General features: G+C 40.5%; 1 protein-coding gene across 1 annotated transcript in view; it reads right to left on the minus strand.

Annotated features, from left to right (window-relative positions):
* Positions 1-3: 3 nt before the first annotated feature.
* Positions 4-23,240, minus strand: part of LOC105080832 (uncharacterized) — a 28,731-nt gene continuing 5,494 nt past the window's right edge. The window contains 4 exon segments of the mRNA XM_074358487.1: positions 4-7,720; positions 7,723-9,051; positions 14,546-14,632; positions 14,924-15,050. Coding sequence (XP_074214588.1) covers positions 7,287-7,720; positions 7,723-9,051; positions 14,546-14,632; positions 14,924-15,050 — 1,977 coding nt within the window. The 3' untranslated portion in view covers positions 4-7,286.

The following is a 23,240-nucleotide window of genomic DNA, read 5'->3' on the forward strand; positions in this document are numbered from 1 at the left end:
CCATTAAGGTAAGTCACATTTTAATACAGTATTTTTGAAAATGATCAATTATTTTTGCCAGAGAATCTATGATGAACAAAACATTAAAAACAATTTTTTTTAAAGATGAGTATTACTGGTTTTCCCTTTTGCTTCAGGCTCAAAGGTGCCTGGGCAGTGATGCTGTGACCAAGCAAGGCCCCTTTACCTGCCACAAACCTTTGCCTCCGCTGGTAGTTCAGGGCGAGGTGGGGTCAGGGGCTCGGAGCCCAGGGCTGTTTACTGAGCATACAAGACTCTCTGAGGTGGGTAATTGGCCACCATTTCCAAATGACAAGATTCTTGAAATATTTGTTACTCATAACATTTTTGCTTACAAGTTTTAGCATTCATCGATAACTCCCGCCTGAAACAGTCCTCACTATAGTGGCTGCCAAATAACAATCTTTCTAACTTCATCATTTCTTCTACATTTACCAGCTGGAATTCCAAGATCATAGTTTTTCTCCTGCCTCCTCTATTATTTCAGTGCATCTTATTTCTATTCACCTTTCTGTTCTGTGTGGTTCTTTGTTCTTTCAAATAGCTTACTTTGTAATTTAGAAGGCTTCGTAATTTTGTTCCAGCTGTTACTTTTGTATTGTCCTGAATCCCACATTTCTCCGTTTTTATTATCAGCCAGTCAGTTAAAGGGGTTCCCTTTGGTTTCCTCCTAGTATTAATGGCAATCTCTTACTGCTCCCTCTCGCCTGTTCCCATGCTGACTCAGAGCTTTACTACTTTACCATAAATTCTTTATATAGCATTCTTCCATCCTGGCTCAACCGTCATAGTCTTAGATATGAAATTAAATATATTAAATGCTAACAACCAGCCCTTTAGCAGGGTAAAGCTCAGCCTCTGATATAGTCCTGAGAAAATTAACTTTTGTATGTGGTGAAAGTACAGATCAAGACTTTTTTTTCTTGCAGACGTGCAAGTTTAGCACCATTAAAAAAAAAAATACTGTCGTCTTTCCAATGAACTATTTTTCTAACTTTGATAGAAACTGACTATAGAGTATTTTTTTTTCAGGACTCTAATCTGTATGTCCCTCCTTTCACGAAACTACAGTGTCATAGCTACTGAAGCTGACGGTTAGGCCTTGAAATAAAATGGTGTGTCTTGCAACATTGTTTTCCCTGTTCAACACTGTATTTAGTTCTTTTGCTGTTCCACGTAAATCTCAGTATCACACTTGTCAACTTTTACAGCAAACGCTCCTGGGAATTTGATTGGAATGGGATACAGTCTATAGATCCGCGTGGGGAACACGACGCTGTAACAGCACTGAACCTCCCACTCCACCAACGCAGCACGTCCGCCCGTTGTCCTGGCCATCGTCTCCTCTTCTGCATTGTTCTCAGCATATAGTTCACTTGACTTCATTCCATGGGTTTTTGTGGTACTATCATAAATAGTAGTGCATTTTAATCAAATTTCCAGTTGTCTATTGCAAGTATGTAAAAATACAACTATTTTTGAATATTGATTTTATATTCTAGATTTCTAAACTGACATGTGTATTATGGTGGCTTCTTTTTTTTTTTGGTAAAGTTTTTTAAAAGTTTCAGTGAAGGCAATCATGCTGTCTCTGAATAAAGTTGTTCTTGCTTTCCAATCTGTATCTTTTAAATCTCTTTTTCTTGCCTTATGCAGTCAGCTAAGCCTTGCACTACAATGTTGAATTGGAGTGGTCACAGTGAGCATCTTTGATTTGTTCTCAATCTTGGGGGAGCTATTCAGTTTTTCTCCATTATAACATTAACTATAGACATTTTCCAGATGTGCTTTATTAGTCTGAGGAAGCTACTTCCTACCCCTGGTTGAATATGGAATCCATCTCAGCTTTGCAGTCCCAAGATAAACTCCAGTTTGCCTTCATGTATTACCCCTTTTATATACTGGTGAATTAAATTAACTAGCATTTTATTTAGGATTTTTACCTCTATGTTCATGTGGAACATTTGTAGGCTTTTTGATAACATCGGAGTTTTTTAAATTTTATTTTACTGAGTTATAGTCAGTTCACAATGTTGTGTCAATTTCCAGTGTAGAAGCACAATTTTTCAGTCATACACGAACATACATATATTCATTGTCGCATTCTTTTTCACCGTGGGCCACCACGAGATCTTGTATATATTTCCCTGTGCTACACAGTATAATCCTGTTTATCCATTCTGTATATACCTGTCAGTATCACATCTTTTAAAAACAATCAGTGTAACGCAGACTTCATGAGTTAAGAAGTACCTGTTACCTATTTTCTGACAGTTTGTATAGAACTGGTATTCTTTCTTTCTTAAAAGTTCATGGAAATCATCAGTGAGATGATCTGAGCCTGGATTTTTTTCTTGTTGGGAGATTTTTAACTGTGAATTTAATTTCTTTTATAACTGTAGCAACTTTCAGGTTACCTATTTCTTCGAGTAAGCTTTGCTAGTTGGTTTCTTTCAAGAATTTAGTCCATTTCATCAAAGTTGTCAAATCTGTGTTCTTTATTCCCTTCCACTCTTTGTTTCATTAGTTTCTAGTCTTTTTATTTCACTCCTGTTTACACTGGGCTTATTTTACTCTTTTTTCTAGTTTCTTAAGGTAGGAGTTTAAATTATTGATGTGAGACCTTCATTCTTTTTTAATATAAGCATTTCAGTGCTATGAATTTCCCTTGAAGCACTGATTTTTCTGCATCTCAGAAATTTTGGTCTGTTGTATTTTAATTTGCATGTTTTATAGAATAATACTTTAAGATTTTCCATATTTCTCTTGAAATTTCTCAGACCCATGAATTATTTGGAATTGGGTTGCTTAATTTCCAAGTGTTTTGAGATTTTCCTGTTCTTTTTACAATTGAGTCTTGTTAAACTGCATTATAGTCTGAACACATTTTGTACAATTTCAATTATTTAAAAATTTTTAAGATTAGTGGGCGAGGACATGAACTATTGGCGAATGCCTCGCATGCAACGGGAAACAGTGTGTTTTCTGCTGTTGGCTGCTCTAGACGTGTCCACCACGTCGTTTGCCGATGATGTTATTCAGCCCTTCCACAGCCTTGCTGAGTTTGGTCTCTAAGTCATGTTACCGAGAAAGAAACGCTGAAGTGTCCACCTAAATTGGTAGAGTGTATTTCTCCTTTTAGCCGTGTCTTTGCATGACCTTGAGGCTTTGTTGTTATGGGCATGCCCATTTAAGGCTGTCTTTGGTGAAACACTGCTTTTATCATTCACATTCCTGATCATTTTGGTTTTTTTGTTTGTTTAACATTTTTTATTGACTTACAGTCATTTTACAATGTTCTGATCATTTTCTTTGCTCTGATTATATATTTACTTCTAGAAAAGGGAACGTATGTTCTAATGCCAGCTCTCAGGCTGGGAGACAGGGTGGGGCCCAATCAATCTGATCTGTTTCAGCTGTCCGAGCTTTGTTGCAACTTCTGATTGATTTAGCACAAAACTGCCTTCAGACGTTTGGAGGGCAGGAAGTCTTCCTCAGCAGGGCCTGGGATCTGAGTACGAAGGAACTGTAGGGATGTGCTTGTGCTCAAGGCCAAGCCGCAAGCTCTCGGAGCCGTGTGAAACATCTCCTTGCCTTACAGCCTGTAGTTGTTTTTTTTGTTGTTGTTGAGATTTTAAACATTTTTTATTGAGTTATAGTCATTTTACAACGTTGTATCAAACTCCAGTGTAGAGCACAATTTTTCAGTTATACATGAATATACATATACTCATTGTCACATTTTTTTCACTGTGAGCTACCACAAGATCTTGTATATCTTTCCCTGTGCTATACAGTATAATCTTGTTTATCTAGTCTACATTTTGAAGTCCCAGTCTGTCCCTTCCCACCCCACCCCCTGCCCCCTTGGCAACCACAAGTTTGTATTCTATGCCTATGAGTTACAGCCTGTAGTTTAAACATCTGCCTGTAGTTTATGTTGGTTTTTCTAAACGAAAATCTTACCTACAAAAAAATAGGACTTTTGTTTCTGTCCCAACCCCTAATTCCTTACAACTTTTTGTTATCACACATTGGCCAGAACTGCCATTACACTGCTCAATAAAAGTCATGAGCATTCTTTAATTTTCTTAATTTCATGGTATGTATCTGTTTTACCACTAACAAGAAATTTGACCATTTTTTAAACATATCCCCTACAAAGTTAAAGGAGTTACTTTCTATTTCCAACTTAGTAATATTTAAAATCATCCATGGGTATTACAGTCCATCAAATGATTTACCTACACGTAGTGAGACACTCATATGGCTTTCTTCTGGTATAGTGGTTAATTTTACATAAAGAATTTCTAATTCAATCTTTCAAACATCCTAATATGTCTCAACTAGGATCAGATTCCGCTTCACACGACAGAACCAAATCTCCTCCCAATCAAAACGAACAATGCCTTGAACAAGATCGCTCGTGTCTCTTTTGTGTAAGAAGGTGCCCAGATTTGGTCGTCTGGGGCTGACACAGCCACACCATTATCACCAGAGAGCCCAGACACTCTTATTTCTCTACTCAACTCTAGCAGATGGCTTCCATCCTCAAGAAGAATTCTAAGATGGTTTTACAATGGCTACTGAGTCTCCAAACGTCTGATGTGTTGCATGTTAAAAAGAGGAAAGATGAAAGGACACTGGGAGAGCTCTCCCTAGCTGTATGTTTTCCTTCTGAAGAACATTCCCATTATACCCTCTCAGCAACTTCTATTTCCATTTCATTGCTCAGAATTTATAGCGTGATCACACTCAGCTACAACAAAGATGGAGAAATGTAGCTTTTTAGCTGGGCACACAGACATCACGAAAATTGCAGCGATCCCGTTAGTCATGAAGAAACACTGGGTTCACTACTAGTGGCCTGCTACACATCATGACTTTAAAAAATAAAAACTCTACATTATTAGATACATTTTTGTGGTAAGTCCATTTAGGATTTTTAAATATATGTTCACAAATGACTTCATCATTTTTTTCCAAAATGTCTTATTTTCTGTGAAGTACTGTAAAATGTTAGAATTAGCTTTCCTGAAAATTATCTACTCCTACTGAAAATCGCTGGAACCTCCTTCTCTTCCGGGGCTGGGGCAGAGTTAGAGGAGCAAGGTAGATTTTCAAGCCAGAGACTGTTTTTAACTTTTCTATTTTGTTTACTGGCTACAGACCTATTCATTTCTGCTAAGTTTCATTTATCTGGTAACTTTTCCACTTCATTTAAGATCAGACCCAATGCAGCATTATCCATTCACACAGTATCTGACTTACACCTTCAACATTATGCTAACATCTCTGGCTTCTAGTGGGCAAGGCTGTAGGTGGGTCTGCATCACACAATACAGCAAGCTTTAAACTAACTGGCTCTGGGAAGAGGAAACACAGTATGTGTTCATTCTTTCTTTAATATGTGTATGTATCTTCCTTGGGATAGCAATACCTGGGCAACATACACAGTATTTTCCAGGTTTAACTGTAGCAAGTATCTGAAACTCTTTGCTTATGCAAGACTCTTCTTCCCTTCTGTGAATCAACGTTCTCCAGCCCCGGTGTCTTGACTTTGGGTCCTGCATTATGCGCTGAGCACACAAGGATCAGGCATTCAGAAAATCATTAAGTATATCCTTCAAGAAAGAAAGTTGCTATGGGTAAGAAACGGGATTCCCTGCTGAAGTGAAGAGCACGAAGCAGTGGGTGTTTCAGAAATACCTGCAGTTTTGAATCCTCGTATTCCTCCAAGGTAGCCCTGACCCACTTTCCAGGGTCCGAGCTCTTTCCAGACTACTGCTCATGCACATAAGGTAACTGGTGTGGTTGTGAAAAAACACCGACTCTCTACATAAGCAATCAGCAGGATGATTTCCCACCACCCTGAGTCTACAGCTACAGGTGCACATTGCAGGAGCACCACTCAATGTACTGAGAGGACACCAGGTACGTCAAAGCGAAAGAGAGGTGAACTAGGATTAAAAAGTGACGGTAATGAAAGCTACTCTGGGTAATCTACATAGAAGGAATTAATTGAGAATTGCAGCAAGATGCCACCAGAGAACAAAAGCTAAGCTTTCTTTTCTGTATGGAGGGGGTCCATTAAAAATGTAAATCCTGGAGCATCTCGGCCAGCTCTGGGCCACGTGGGTGAGGGTCCCGTCGTGACTGCACGCGCTGTAGACGCTCCTGAAGAAAACCACGGTGTTCTCACCAGTGATGACAGAACAGATTCTAGCACACAGCCACATAAAACAGGCACTACATTGATTACGTAACTAAAGAGGTAGTTGTCACGCCCACTTACAAAGGGCACAAAGTAACAGAAAAGTCTGGAAGTGCTGAGATGCATTTTTACTGCCATATTGTTATAGTAACAGGTTGTATTTCTTAATAAGAATGCTGCTGTCCAGAGTAGAAATACCTGAGAAGAGGTACTGTTACCTGGCAAATTTCTCTATCAAATGTGGTGTTCACAAGCAAAATGCCAAACTACACGAAACATATTTTATAGTACAGAGAGGAACAGAACACCTGAGTATCCCTGTAGGTCTTACGATGTAGTCCTGTTACCCTGATTATTTATTTACACACTTTCAAAAATCTTTATGTTCTGTTACGAACATGCTTATCATTGATACTTGAATATTTTCTCCAATCTTTTCCTAAAAGTTTGGAACATCTGGAACATAATTTCCCTTACTTGTAAAGGAATGAATCAAAGTAATAGTGATATAACCTTCCTGCTGAGAATTTACCCCACTTGAAACATTCATATATCTTCGTGTGTGTAGACATACATAGTATGAATTACACTCTATTCTGCTACAAGTTTATCACTTCTAGATGAAGAATTTCCCTAACTTACAGCATGGTTTCTCCAAGGCATGAGATTCTGATACCTGAAATTCAATGGTTTTACATTTTCTCATTGAAATCCTAGTGGTTAATAGATCATGAATTTCAAAAGACTGTATTCCATATTCATTTCCATTATGGAATTTCCCTTGTAAATGCTGGCATATTAAAAAATTACTGACATTCACTTCATTTGTGTATTTCTTCACCTGCATAAGATTAAAGGTATGACTTCCTCCTGATAACTTTCACAGGGTTCACAGATTTCACAGGGTTCCTGTGACATGTAGTGACGTTTTTCGAGTGCAGAGGAAACAGCTTTCTCTGAATGTCCTTCCACGTGCTGTAAACACACGAGGCTTCTCTTCAGGATGGGTTTTCTGGTGTACAGAGATGGTTCCATTTATAGAGTTTCTCTTCTATATGAATTTTCTGGAATTTCCTGAGAAATGGTTTCTTACACTTAACTCACCAACGTATTTCTCATCTGCATGAATTCTCTGATGCGTGATGAGCTGTGACTTCCAACAAAAGGCTCTCCCACAGCCACTGCATCCACAGGGTCTCCACGCTGAATGAGTCCTCTGATGCACAACGGGCTGAGATTTCCTAATGAAGGCCTTTTCACACTCATTGCATTCGTAGGGCTTCTCTCTTGTGTGCATCCTCTGATGTACAATGAGCCGGTATTTTCCACTGAAGGATTTCTCACACTGACTGCACTTATACGGGTTTTCCCCTTCATGCGTTCACTCATGTACAATGAGTAGTGACTTCCAAATGAAGGCTTTCCCACGTCTGTGACATTCATATTGTTTCTCCCCTGAATGAGTTCTCATGTGTATAATGAGTTGGACTTGCTGCTAAAGGCTTTCCCACATTTGCTGCACCCATAAGGTTTTTCCCCAGCATGAGTTCTTTGATGAGAGATGAGCTGATATTTTCTATTAAACGTCTTCCCACATTCACATTCATAAGGGTTTTCTCCTGTGTGAATTCTCTGATGTACAATGAGTTGTGAACTGAAACTGAAGGATTTCCCACATTCACTGCATTCGTGCGGTTTCTCTCCTGTGTGAGTCCTCACGTGTATAATGAGGTAGGACTTGCTCCTGAAAGCTTTCCCACATTCACTGCATACGTAAGGTTTCACTCCTGTGTGACTTCTCTGATGTACGAGCTGTGAACTCAAACTGAAGGCTTTTCCACACTGATTACATCCATAGTGTTTTACCCCAGTGTGTGCCCCCTGGTGTACAATGAGCTGTGACTTGAAGGTAAAGGTTTTCCCACACTCACCACAACCATAGGGCTTCTCCCCCGAGTGGGTTCTCTGATGCACCGTAAGATTAGACTTTGTATTAAAGGCTTTCTGACATTCACTGCATTCATAGGGTTTCTCTCCTGTATGGGTTCTCTGATGTATCATGAGCTGTGACTTCAAACCAAAAGCCTTCCCACATTCATTACACCCATAGGGTTTCTGTCCTGAATGCGTTCTCCGGTGTGAAACGAGCTGGTCTTTCCTACCAAAGACTTTTCCACATTCACAGCACTCACAGGGATTCTCCCCGGTGTGAATTCTCTGATGTATGATGAGTTGTGAGCTGAAACGGAAAGTTTTCCCACATTCACTGCACTCATGAAGTGTCTCTCCTGTGTGAGTTCTCTGATGCACAACGAGGCAGGCCTTGCTGCTGAAGTCTTTCCCACATCCATTACATCTGCAGGGGTTTTCTTCTGCAGGAGTTCGCTGATCCACCACAAGGCATGACTTGCTGCTGAAGGCCTCCCTACAGGAACTGCATTCAAAGGGCTTTCCTGCCACGTGCATTTGTTGGCATATGAGCTGTGACTCTCTTTTGACATTTTTTCCAGATCCACTATTTTCACAGTATTTTTTTCCAGTAACAGCTTGCTCATGTTTAGAATGGAATAATGATTCCCTAAGATCATGAAACCCACTGGGATATTTCCCAGCATAATTACTACTAGAATCTATATATTTCAAACTCTTTCCATGTGTAACACATTTATGAAGTTCTTGTCTTGAAGAAACATAATTTGTACTATGAAGAGATAGTCTTCCAAACGCAGTACACTGGTAGCTTTCTGGTCTGCTTCCCAGCTTGCCGTGACTTCCCTGATGCCATTCCACACGATCATCAATTTCCTGGACTTCATCTAGAGAGGAAAATACTCATATGTCATAAATAGCAACATGATCCTAGTATATAGCACAGAGTGACCTTAAAAACGCCATGTCGTGAGGTTTTTCTTTTAGTTTCATGTATCAGTTCTGAATGTAAATAAAATCTAAAGTGTAAGCGTACCCAAACTCTTGTGCTCTGGGTAAAATAAAACGAAACATGAAAATAGGCATGAGGAACTGACAATAAATACAGTCTTCAAAGAAGGAAAGAACATACAATGGAGGAAAGATAGTCTCTTCAGTGACTGGTGATGGGAAAGCTGGGCAGGTGAACATGAATCGGCGGAGCCAGGACACTTCCGCACACCACACACACAAATACCCTCAAAGCGGCTTAAAGACTGCAACATTGGACAAGACACTGTAAGCCTCCTGAAGAAAACACAGGCAAAATATTTTCTGACATAAATCTTAACAATGTTCTCCTAGGGCAGTCTACCCAGGCAATAGAAATAAAAGCAAAAATAAACTGGGACCTAATTAAACTTACAAGCTTTTCCACTACAAAGAAAACCATAAACAAAATAAAAAGACAGCCTATGGCAAGGGAGAAAATATTTGCAAATGATGAGACTGACAAGGGCTTCATTTCCACAATATACAAACAGCTTATACAACTTAATAACAAAAAAAAAAAAACAACCCAATTCCAAAATGGGCAGAAGACCAAAAGAAGCATTTCTCCATGAAGACCTACAAACGGCCAAAAGACACATGGAAAAATGCTCAATATTGCTAATTATCAGAGAATTGCAAATCAAAACTACAATGAGGTATCACCTCACGTAGGTCAGAATGGCCATCATTATAAAGTCCATGAACTACAAATGCTGGAACCCTCCTACACTGCTGCTGGGAATGCAGTGTGCTGCAGCCACTATGGAAAACAGCATGGAGACTCCTTAAGAAACTAAAAATAGACTTACCATATGATCCAGCAACCCTACTCCTGAGCATATATCTGGAGGGAACTTTAATTCGAAAAGATACATGCACCCAAATGTTCATAGCAGCACTATTTACCATAGCCAAGATATGAAAACAACTTAAATGTCCATCAACAGACGACTGGATAAAGAAGATATGGTTTATTTATATAATGGAATACTACTCAGCCATAAAAAAAGAATAAAATAATGCCAATTGCAACAACATAAATGGACCTGGAGACCATCACTCTAAATGAAGGAAGCCAAAAAGAGAAAGAAAAATAGCATATGATACCACTTACATTTAGAATCTAAAATGTGATACAAATGACCTTATTTACAAGACAGAATTAGACTCAAAGACACAGAAAACTTATGGTTACCAGAGGGAAAGGGAGGGTGAAGGGATATAATGGGAGTTTGAGATATACAGGTGCTAACTACTGTATATAAAATAGATAAACAACAAGGTCCTGCTGTGTATAGCACAGGGAACTGTATTCAGTATCTTCTAGCAACCTATAATGAAAAAGAATATGAAAACAAATGTGTATGTATGACTGAAACATTATGCTGTACATGAGAAATTGACACAATACTATAAACTGACTACACTTCAATTTTAAAAAAGTAAAAAAACAAAAATAAAAAGTAAAATTTTGCATAATGCCTTCCTCAGAAGGCACAAGGAAAAGTGAGCAAACTATAAAGAGGTGGGCGGGGATCCCTGAGCATCACTTTCACTGAACAAACAGCGGCTGAATACCTATTCCGTGCCAAACACGCTCAGCCCAGGAGAAGCAGCGGAAACGCTGCAGACTAGTCACACACCTCCTGGGAGCAGTTACGCTGACGCCCAAGCAGATGGAAACAGACTCCCAAGAAGCATCGCTGTGATGACGGTGACTGACAATAAGCAGTGGCTACTCAAGGGTCCAGGAAAAAAAAACAAAAAACCTCACAGAACGGATCAAAATTTGGAATGGCATCTGAATTCTCATTAGCATCTCAAGAGGAGAGAAAACAGAGCATTCAGGAGTTAAGTATAAACATTTTCAGAGCACAGGTCTCAAAATTTATACCAAATGCACCCTTTCACAGGCAGCTATTGTGAAAACAAACCAAGAAAAAAGATGACACAATGAAAACAGACAATAAAATCTGAAAGGAGATTCCAGGGTAATAATTGTACAGCCACGTCTTGAGAAAAATTAGGTTTCACTGGAGCAAGTCAAACGACACGGGAGTGCTGTCACCACGAGGGTGAAATGGACAGAATCACCAATTGAGCCGAATACACCAAAAGAGTATTCAGATATATGAAGAAGAATCTGTTGTTAAATTAATTATAAAAACATTAATGAGAACAGAGGAAGGTGGGCAGGCAAATGAAACAACTCAAGGAAAAAATGATTTATGAACAAAAACTAACCATCGTGCACCTGCATGATTTACCCATGAACAGAAATTACAGTCGTAAAGACGTAAAAACTGAAGACTGATCTAACCACAAGTACGATTAGGACGATGAGGGTCTGGGACCAGGCAGCGTGTGTATCCTGGGGAGTCTGAGGAAGGAGCATGAGAGAGAATTAAATCTCTACCCTTCCTACTGAGTAACTAGAGGAGAGAGTGAAGGTGCAGTAGCAGAAGCTGGTTATTCAGAAAGCATGGAGGTAAATGCCAGAAGAAGGAGCTAAGAGAGATGAAAACGGTTTTTCTCTGGGGGAATGAAAAACACAGGGGGCAAGGTGGACAGAATGCTGTTTAAACATCGACGCAAAGGTACCAGTGGACAGGGAACCAGACACAGGCCTACGCCCTCAGGCACAGTGACAAATACTTGGAGGCTGACTACAGAGAGAATGCGGAGAGTCGGCCCAGATGTCCCAAAGGAACCTGCTGACCAAGGAATGGACAGAAAAGGGTATTCAGGGAGCACAGCAGCAGCCAGGTTTGAAGACAGCACATCACAGGATCTTAACACCGCACTCCAAGTTTCACTACATCCTAAACCTGAACGCTCATTCATTTTGCACACAAGCTCCAAACTGTATTTTCCCAAACACTGATTCCCAGCTGGGGCAGTACCCGCCTTGGATGCACTGAGCAATGGACATGAGCCTGTTCGACTATGACAATGGCTTCGGAGGGAGTATAACTGTCTATCACATGGTCTTAAAGTCAGAACTATTTCCAGAAGAAGAACACAGGCCAGTGAGTAATTAATCTGTGCCCTCGAGTCAGACCTGCTCGAATGTTTGCATGTCAGTGTTGTCCCTGAAGACTTGCAAAGTTCAATAACTGCAGAAAATGAGGTCACTGCTGGTGTCTCAAGGAGCAGCACAACAAACTAAGGAACAAGGAAGGAACAGCGGAGCCAGAGAGCAGGAGGCAGGAGTTCACAAGGTTACAGACGATTCGAACACGATTCAGGCCTGTGTTAATCACTATTACTGGCCGTGGCCCATCTTGAGTTTAGCCACAGGAGACAGCGGAAAAGGAAATTAAGCTCAGAGAGCAGAACCAAGGGCTCACTAGGCCACAGTCTGCCCAACCAGGGGCCCCACGCACAGCAAACCAGTGGCTTCTCTGTGGTGCCCACTGTTGCTGCTCTCCCAGAACAGCGTTCCTGTTGCACCCGCCCCACACCTCTCTCTGCCACTCCATCTGTCTGGTTGGCCGTACGTGGATCACTTACCTTTAGTTAGCGATCCCCAGACCACAGAGAACCACCACCAGGTCTGATTACCAACAGGGACCCTACACTTGCACTTACACAGGACAAGCATGAGGGCAGGAGTGGCAGAATGGTTTTGAAGATGGGTGGATGGAAGGAAGGGTGCGACTGGACGCGACGTGGCTGAGGAGGCAGATGGAGGAGGGCAGTGCCGCCTGCCCAGCAGCTCTCCTGCCCCTTCCTGGGCAGCCGAGCCTGGCCTTTGCTTCCCACCTCATCCGCGCACTTCAGGCGGGCACATGGGGACCCACCTCCACGCCGGCCCCCTTGGAGGTGACGTGTGCTTCTCCTGAGCCAGCAGGGGTGCTTCCACTCCCCTCACCAGCGTCTCCTTCAGACAAGTGTGTGTGATCACAGCCCGGCCTAACGAGCACGGGGAGTCTGCGGGGCCTCCTGGAGCAGATTTTACTGCCTGGGAAACAGGCTTATGTGGGAAGACACAGTCTTCCTTACTCCACTGGCCACAGGTACAGCTGCAGGTGTCGGCTGGAACTGTGACAGCCATCTGATGGCCATGAGGGAGGAAATCTGAGGAAAATACTGATGCCCTTAGATGACAAGGCAGAGAGAGACCTCTGGGGATTTAGTTACCCCACAGGTGCCCCACTTCAGGACGCTCTGCAATGTACGGTAATAAATCACTTTTGCTTAAATAGGCTGACTTGGATTAATAAAAAAAATTTGCACCTGCAACAATCCTAACGATACAAGATTAACTGCTGATTTACTCTCTCATGCTCATGACAGAACACACAGGTGCAGAGGGAAACGTCTGACAGTAACACCAAAGTGAACTAGGAGTGTAGGAGGAAAAGGGATGAACCTGGCTAACAAGTAGAACAATCAAGAAATGAAGTAATGCTGACCTCGTCTGGGGTGAGAATGGAGAAGACGGAGGCCTTAAAAGACTTCTTTTTAAAGGACCAAAACAGTACCATATTACGGCAAGACTAGTGAAGAGAAGTGTGTACAAAGGAGATTTAAGCTGACACCCCAGTGCCAGGAGAAAAGCCAGGAGCACAGAGGAACCAGCCATCAGAAAGGTGAGAGGACGTTCCCATATAGTGATGGGGCAGTGGGAGAGACATTCCAATTCCACTTTCTGAAAGTGAGATAAGGGGGTGGCACATGCAGAAAAGATGCCCTGGGCACTGACTGAATCCAGTACCAAAGGGCAGACGAAAGAGGGACAGGGCTGTCGGTCACCGACAGAGAAAAAAGAGCTTAAATCTTCAGAATGGAAGTCTTTTGAACTTCCAACATACGAGGAAACTGGAGAATATAAGAAAAGACCCCTCTGGACTCAGAGGGGAGAGCAAGAGGGGCCAGTAAACCATGAGGAGGCTGAGCCCTTTGTGATGCAGCGTGAGAGGGGCTCAGTGGGGTGACCTGAGTAACAGGGCAGGGAGTGGCTCAGGCAGGAGAGCATGGTGGCAAGGTGGTCAGCAAGGAGACACGGAAGGGGTGGTATCTCCTAATCAGTAGGTTCCAAGGAGAAGGAAACTGGAACTGTGGTTGTTGAATATAAACGTAAGACATTTTTTAAAAAAACAGGAATGAGAAGGGGTGTGAAAGTCATACCGAGGGCAGTAAACAGGGAACACTTGCTTCAATGCACAATGAAATGAGTCTATTACCACGGGAACGTAAGAAGGAAGCTGAGACGGCCAGAGAGGGGAGTAACGAAGACAGGATAGTTAAAATGAGACAGAAGTACAAACCCGAAGGGAGCGTCACGTCAGAACTCAGCCCAGGTCTGGGCACGGAGGAAAAGCACTCCGTGTCCTGCTCACTCACCTGCATGGCCCTGGCTTGGGATCTGCATCATCCACAGCTCTTCTTGCTCCAACTGGAAAACGGCACTGGGTCTGGTGTGCTGGTGCCCTGTGAGTGGAAAATCACACACAACCTGGCCAAGATTGCCCAGGATCCAGGAATTCTCAAGAATGGGGAGACTCGGTTCAGAGGCAGCACGGTGAAGCTGCCCTTGGGCACTCTGGCTCAGTAAACACCATTCAGCCAGCATAATGTGACGCCAAAGGGAGAGCAAGAAAACCTGGTCTCTAAATACAAGCACAGAAACACCAAACATTTTACAGAAGTCCCCTGGCTCTCAGCAACCAAGAAGGGGACGCTGGAGATTCCATACCCTCTTTCCAGGGAGGCAGCACTCACCCAGGGACGCCAGGTTGTTACAGTTCTCCAACATCACACTCCTGTACAGGTGCTTCTGAGCTGGGTCCAGCAGCCGCCACTCCTCCCAGGTAAAGTCCACAAACACGTCCATGAATGACAGCGGTCCCTGGAACAGCATATTCCCGTCCAATGTCAAATTATTTTACTCAGTTCTCATAAACAAAAGGCTGCCAAGGGTGGCCATTCTTCACATGTTGTTTTGTGAGAAAAGCAAAAATTTATTGAAAGCATTCCATCTATATGCATTAAATCAGTTAACCTTTCGTTAAACAAATGCAAATACCATGTGCCAGGTATTCAATTAGGTGCAGGTGATATAAAAATGGATGCAAGGCAGTCATGCCTGCAAGAAGTGTTCAGCATGGCAGAGGAAAGCAAACTTAAATACACAAAAATGCAACAGGGAGTAAAGAAGCTCAGATAAAAGAACCTGCAGAGAACATGGGCAGAACAGAGGAACGGGCAGCGCTGCCGAGAAGTGTCAACTGAGTTGAGAAAGGGGCCGGTAGGAGCTGCCATGGAAGAGAAGACTTGTGAAAATTTGGAGGAATAAAAAAAGGCAACGGATGTAAGTAGCCACCACTTTGTGGGGCAAAAGATCTGAACGTGAAGATGCACGGATGGCAAATAAGCACATGACTCGATGCTCAACATCATATATCCTTAAGGAGCTGCAAATTAAAACGGCCAGACATCATACACACCTAGAATGGCTAAAATTTTCAAAAACTGACAACACCAAATTTGAAAATGAAATTTCAAATGTGATGAAAGACATGAATATAAACATCCAAGAAGCTCAGCAGACTCCCAAAACTGAGACATGATATAATCAAATTTTCTACAAAGGCAAAACCATGAAAGCATCAGAAGACAAATGACTTGTCACACAAAAGGGCTGCTCAGTAAGAGTATAAGCTGATTTCTCATCAGAAGATCAGAGACCAAAAGGCAATGAACCCATACACTCAAAGAGCTAAAACAAAATAACTGTGAGCCAAGACTCCTACACCTGACAAAACTGTCCTTCAAAAGTGAGGTAAAATTAAGACATCACCAGAGAAACAAAGTAAGTTTGCTACCACTAGACTTGCTCTGCAAGAAATGCTCAAGGGAGTCCCGCAGGTGAAACAAAAGGACCCTAGAGGGGGAGTACAGCGCAAGTGGCAGAGCGCATGCTCAGCACTCAAGACGTCCTGGCTTCAATCCCCAGTACCTCCTCCAAACAGAAATAAATGAATAAATCTAATTACCTCCCCCTCGTGAAAAACAAAGCAAGCAAAATGTGTGCTTGGATACCGTTCTATAAATCTGTCTCATCCTTTAAAAAAATAAAAGTGAAAAAGGACACTAGAGAATACCTTGAAGCTGCCTAAAGAAACATCTAATAAAGGTAACATCTGGGCAATAATTAATGGTAGTTATTATTTTAACTTTGATTTGTAACTCTACATTTTCTTTTCTACATAATTAGAAAAGACTAATGCTTTTGAAATAACTATTGTTTTATGTTTCAGAGCACACAACGTATAAAGATGTAATTGTGTGACGTCAACAACCAAAAGGGGTGGGACAGAGCCCCAAAGGAGCATAGTGTCTGTATGTTTTTGGAGTTAAGCTGGTATAAATTCAAGTCAGAATGCTATAACTTTAGGAAGTTAAATATAATCCTATGGCAATCACAAAGAAAATAGTTATAAAACTTACATGAAAGCAAATGAAAAAGGAATTTAGATAGTCCACTACAATAATTCAACTAATCACAAAAGACAGTAATGCAGGAATTGAATGACCAAAATGCTATAAGGTATATAAAAAGCAAAGAGCAAATGACAGAAATAAACCTCTCCTTATGAGTAATTACTGTAAGTGTAAATCAGCTAAACTCCCCAGTGAAAAGACAGAGTTTGGAAGAATGGATTAAAAAACATGACCCAATATATGCTGTCTATGAGAAACTCATTTTAGACCCAAAGACACAAACAGACTGGAAATGAAAGGATGAACAGAGATATTCCATGCAAGCAGTAACCAAAAGAGAGCAGGGGTGGCCACACTAACATCAGACAAATCAAAAGAGATTATAAGAGACAAAGAAGGAAATTACAGGTTATTACAGTTTAATACAGCAAGAAGACTGACAATTATAAATAGTTATACCTAATAATAGATCGTAAAAATACATGAAACAAAATCTGACAGAACTGAAAGAAGAAATAGTTTTACAATAATAATAGGAGACTTCAACATTCCACTCTCAAACATGGATGGAACAATCAGACAGAAAATAAGGAAACAGAACTTAAATAAACTCATTAGTTCTAACAGACATATACAGAAAACTCTAACCAACAACAGACACATTCTTCTCAAGTACACATGAGATATTTTCCAGGACAGATCGTAATGTTAGGCTACAAATTAAGTCTCAATAGATTTAAAAGATAAATATTATACAAAGTATCTTCCCTGGCCACAAAGGATCAAGTTAAGCATCACTAAAAAAGTGGGGGGAAAGGAAAATTCACAAACTTTAAAAAAAAATTAAACAACACAGTATTAACCAACAGATCAAAGAAATCAAAATGGAAATTAGTAAACACTTGGACATGAATGAAAACAAAACAGAACAAAACTGATAGGATGCTGCAAAAGCAGTGTTGAGGAAAAAGCTTACAGTTATAAATAATTATATTTAAAACAAGACACATCTCAAACCAACAATCTAACTCTACAAGTTAAGGAAATGGGAAAAAACCAAACTAAACACAAAAATAGCAACAGAAAGGAAATAATATAGATTAGATACAGATAAACAAAATAGAGACTAGAAAAATAGGAAAAAAAATCAATGAAACCATAGCTTAGTTCTTTAAAGAGATCAACAAAATTGATAAACCTTCAGATAAATGGACTAAGAAAAAAAAAGAAGATCTGAATTACTAAAATCAGAAACGACAGTGGGGAAATCAGTAATGATTAGTTCAGACTCAAAAATGATTATCTGAAAGGACTATGAAAAACTGTGTGCCAAGAAACTGGATAACCTAGTTGAAATGCGTAAATTCCATTTGCCTTTCAATCAACATTACATCACAAAGAAATAGAAAATTTGAAAGGAACTGTAACTAGGAGATTGAGTCTGTAGTAAAAAAAATTTCCCAAAAATAGAAAAGCCAAGGCTTCACTGGTGAATTTTATCAAACATTTAAAGAAGTACTAACATTGATCTTTCTCAAGTTTTTACAAAAAACTAAAGAGGAGGGAACACTTCCTAATCCATTCTGTAAGACCAGGATTACCCTGATAGCAAAGCCAGACAAGGATACTGCAAGGAAACGACTAAAGACTAGCACTCCTTATGAAATAGATGCAAAAATCCTCAATACAACAACAACACATCAAATTCAGCAGCTTATTAAGAAGATTACACACCATGACCAATGGGATTTATTCCTGGAATGCAAGGATGGCTCAACATTTGAAAATCCCTCGGTGTGATACACCACATTAACAGAATGAAGTTAAAAAAATGACTATCTCAACTGATGCAAAAAAAAGCATTTGACAGATCTGAGCAACTTTTCATGATAAAAACACTCAATAAAGTAGGGATAGAAGGAAAGCACATCAAGATAATAAAAACTCAGTGAATAGCATTCTCAATGGTGAAAGACTGAAAACTCTTCCTCAAAGATCAGGAACAAGGCAAGGATGCCTGCTTTTACCATTTCTATTCAACATAGTGCTGGAGATTCTAGCCAGAGCAACTGAACAAGAAGAAATAAAAGGCATCCAGCTTAGGAAACAGGGAGTAAAATTCTCTCTGTTCATGGACAAAATGATCCTATTGTAGAAAACCTTAAAGATCTAAAAAAAAAAAAAAAAAAAAACACAAAACCAGTTACAACAAATGAATTCAGCAAACAGCAGGATTCAAAGTCAAAACACCAAAATCAGTTCCATTTCTATACACTAATAATGATCAATCCGAAAAGCAAATTATGAAAACGAGTCCATTTAAAACTGCATCACAAAGTAGTAACTTAACCATGTAGTTAAATGACTTGTAGAATGAAAACTAAAAATAGTACTAAGTGAAATTAAAGAGACAGAAATAAACATAAATGTTATTTTCCTTAATAACATGTCAATACTACCCAAAATGATCTACAAACTCAATGCAGTCCCTAATAAAATTCCAATGATGTTTTCTGCGATGCATAAAAACTAAAATACCTATGAAAGCTCAAGGAACCCTGAGGAGCCTAAAGAATCTTGAAAAAGGGATTTCCGGTCAAGATGACGGAGAGGTAGGACCACGAGCTTGCCTCTCCTCGCAACTACAACAAAACCACAACTGAATGCTAAACAACCATCGAAAAAAGACTGGAACCTAGCAAAAAAGATCTTTTGCAACTGGAAACATGAAGAGGGAACCACGGCAGGACAGTAGGAGGGGGGTGCTCACAATATAATCGGGCCCCATACCTCTCGGGTGGGCGACCCACAAGCTGAAGATCTGTTAAGTCGCAGAGGCCCTCCCACAGGAGTGAGAACTCTAAGCCCCACATCAGGCTGCCCAGCTCGGGTTCCAGCATTGCAAAGAGGAGGAGACCCCAGGACAACTGGTTTTGAAGGCCAGGGGTATATAGAGAACCAAAACTCAACCAAAAAAGCCAGCCTATTCAAAAGTGGTCAGAGGACCGGAATAGACATTTCTCCAAAGAAGATACACAAAAGGCCAATAAGCACATGAAGATGCTGAACATCACTAATCATAAGGGAAATGCAAATGAAAACTATAACGAGCTTTCCACCTCACACCAGTTAGGCTGAAAATCACAAGGGTTGGCGAGGATGTGGACTAAGTAGCACACCTGTGCGCTGTTGGTGGGGATACAACACGGTGCGGTTGCTGTGGAAAACAGCATGGTGGCTCCTCAAAAAATAAAAAATTAGAATTACCATGTGGTCCAGCAATTCCACTTCTGGGTATATCCCCAAAGGAAGTGGGGTCTTAAAGAGATATCTGTACATCCACGTTCACAGAAGCAGCATTATTATTCACGGTAGCTAAAACGCAGAGGCAATCTAAGAGTCCGTCGATGGATGAATGGGTAAGCAAACGGTGGTAGATACATAAGCGAATCAGTGTTCAGCCTTAAAAAGGAAGTCCTGCAATGTGCTATAACATGCATTAACCCTGTGGACATTATGTCAAATAATAAGCCAGCCACTAAAAGACAACTACTGTATGAGTCCACTTACATGAGCTATCTAGAGTAGTCAAAATCCTAGAGACAGAAAGTAGGATGGTGGTTACAGGGGCGGGGAGTGGGAACGTGAAAACTGGGAGTTATTGTTTAATGGGTACAGAGCTTCAGTTTTACAAGAGGAGGAGTGCTGTGGAGATGGGTGGTGGTTATGACTGCCAACTTCATGAATGTATTTAAACCCACTGAATTGTTACTTAAAATGGTGCAGGTGAGAAAAGAAAATACAAGTGCAGAACATGAATGCATAAAACTACAAACAGTGGTTTAAAAAAATCAAAGATCTAAAAAAGTGGAAAGGTACAGGGTGTTTGTGGATTGGAAAACTCAGTATTGCTAAGATGTAAATTCTCCCTAATTCGCTTCATAGATTCGATGAAATTCCAATCAAAGTCCTTACAAGCTTTTTTTTTTTTATAGCTATCCACAAGCTCTTCTATAATTAATATGGAAAAGCAAAAAACTGGAGTAGCCAAAACAATTCTGAAGAAGAACAAAGGTACCACACCCCCACTAGCGCACTCTAAGACTTCCTACACAATCCAGGTGGGGGTACTGGTGAAAGATTAGACACAACGATCAAAGGAACACAAGAGAGAGCCTAGAAATAGACCCACATAAACACTGTCTCTTGAATCTCTTTTTTTCCCCCTACAAAGACACCAGCAATTCAATGGAGAAAGGATAATCTTTTCAACAAGTGGTGCTGGCACAGCACAGACTTGCACATCCATAGGCAAAAAAGTGAACCTCAACACATACCCCACACCTGACACAAAAATTAACTAAAAAAGGGTCACAGACTTAAATGCAAAGCTAAAACTATAAAAGTTCCAGAAGAAAGTTTTTTTTTTTAATTTGAGCACTTTGGTTTGGGTAATGAGATTTTAGATACGAAACCAAAAGCAAAACCCATTTTAGAAAATTCAAATCTTGGTAAGCCACAAAGTTGTTGAATAAAAGCAGATTATTATAAGACTTTTTAAAAAAATTTAAGAAAATAAACATTATCAAAGGTAAAATATTTTGCCCTGTGGAAGTTCGTATTATGGAAATGAAAAAACAAACCAGAGACGGAGAGAAAATATTGGCAAATCACATTTTTTATGAGGGACTGAAATCGAGGATAACAAAGAACTCTTGATCAGTAACAAGAAAACCACCTGGCTGAAAAATGGGGGAAAGCCCTGGGCAGATACTTCACCAAAGATCCACAGAGAATAAAACATGTGAAAAAATAATCAGTAACACTAGCTGTCCATTAGGGAAAAGCAACTGAAAACCACAATAAAACAGCACCTCACATCTAATAGATTAGGCAAAATTTTTAACAACCTGATGCTCCCCAGCACTGGTCAGGGCGAGGAACAACAGGGGTTCTCACTCTCTGCTGGCGGGAATGCACAACTGCACAGCCACGTTGGAGGATGGTTTTTCACAAACCTAACCATAGAATCGCCATGTAACCCAGCAATCCTGCTCCTGGGTACTTAACCAACTGCTCTGAGAACACATGTCTACGCAAGGACCCACATGTGACTGCTGGCAGCTTTCAAAATCACCCAGAACTAGAAGTATGTGGATAGCAAGACTCATTACCAAATAAGGACAGTGTGACATTGGCCTAAGGACAGAAGAGGAGGAGATGGAACAGAATAAAGAGTTCTGAAACCAAACCATAAGTATGGTTTATGGACACCTGACATACGACACGGTGGCACTGCAGAGTCACAGGCAGAGGTCAACCACTTCAGTGAGACTGGGGCAGTTAGACAACTTTATGAAAAAAGTAAATCTGGACGCTTAAATCACCAAAAAAAAAATTAATTCTAGATGTCTGTGAGCCTAAATGTGAATGGTAAATGTGAACAAAAAAATTTCTTCATAAGCACTGAGTAAGAAAAGAGTTCTTAGAAAAAGCACTAATAATAAAAGCAAAAAAATGTGTAAACCGAATTAAGTTAAAATGAGAAATAGCTATTCATCAAAAGACAGCACTGGAAGGGAGGGTAGAGCGTGTGCTTAGCGTGTGCTTAGCATGCATGAGGTCCTGCGTTCAATCTCCAGTCCATCCATTAAAAATAAAATAAATAAATATAAATAAGTAAGCCTAATTACCACCCCCCAAAAAAGATGAAAAAAAAAAACCAGCATTAATAGAATGAAAAGGCAAGACAGGAAAAAAAAAACCCAACTTGCAAGGAAATACTGAACAAGAGTTAGTGCTATGCATCGTGAAGTATTTAGAGGGAGGCATGCTGATGTCTGAAATATAAGAAATGCACCAAAAATCAGGTGGGTTAATAGATGCATAGATGGACGGAAAGATGGAACATGCGATAAAGTAAGTATATAGTAAGATGTTAAAGGTGAGTATACAGATGGTCACTGTAAAGTCCTTCAACTGTGGCATGTTTGAAAACTGTCCTAACAAAATACTGGATGTAAGGGAAGCACCTCACATAAAATTTGAATATGGATCTGATACCGAGCTTGCTTTAAACGTCAACGTGCATGAATCACTGAATCCTGCTGAAATGTGGAGTCTGATATGACAGGACTGAGGTGGGGCCTGAAATTCAGCATTACTAATAAGCTTCCAGAATATGAAGACCTCCTTTAAGTCAGTAAGACAGAAAACATCCACAAAAGGTAACAAATGTCCAAAAACCACCTCTTTAGCCAGCAGGAAATGCGAAGCAAAGCCGTACGGGGTCCCACCACGCCAGGATGGCTCAAATGGAAAAGAACAACAATTGAGAGTCAGAGGAGACCGGGGAGGGTGCGACTCAGCAGTAGAGCACATGCCTAGCACGCATGAGGTCCTGGGTTCCATCCTCAGAACCTCCACTAAAAAAATATAATGAGTAAATAAATAAACCTAATTACCCCCTCCCCCCCAAAAAAAATGCAGAGGAAAAAAAGCAGAAATATAAAAAAAAAGTCGGCGCAGACTGTGAGGCAAGTGCAGGATAAGCTGGGGAGTCTACGAAGATGAGAAATAAAAGCAGTACAGCAGG

Source organism: Camelus bactrianus, chromosome 35, assembly GCF_048773025.1.
Source record: "Camelus bactrianus isolate YW-2024 breed Bactrian camel chromosome 35, ASM4877302v1, whole genome shotgun sequence".
Classification (NCBI taxonomy): domain Eukaryota; kingdom Metazoa; phylum Chordata; class Mammalia; order Artiodactyla; family Camelidae; genus Camelus; species Camelus bactrianus.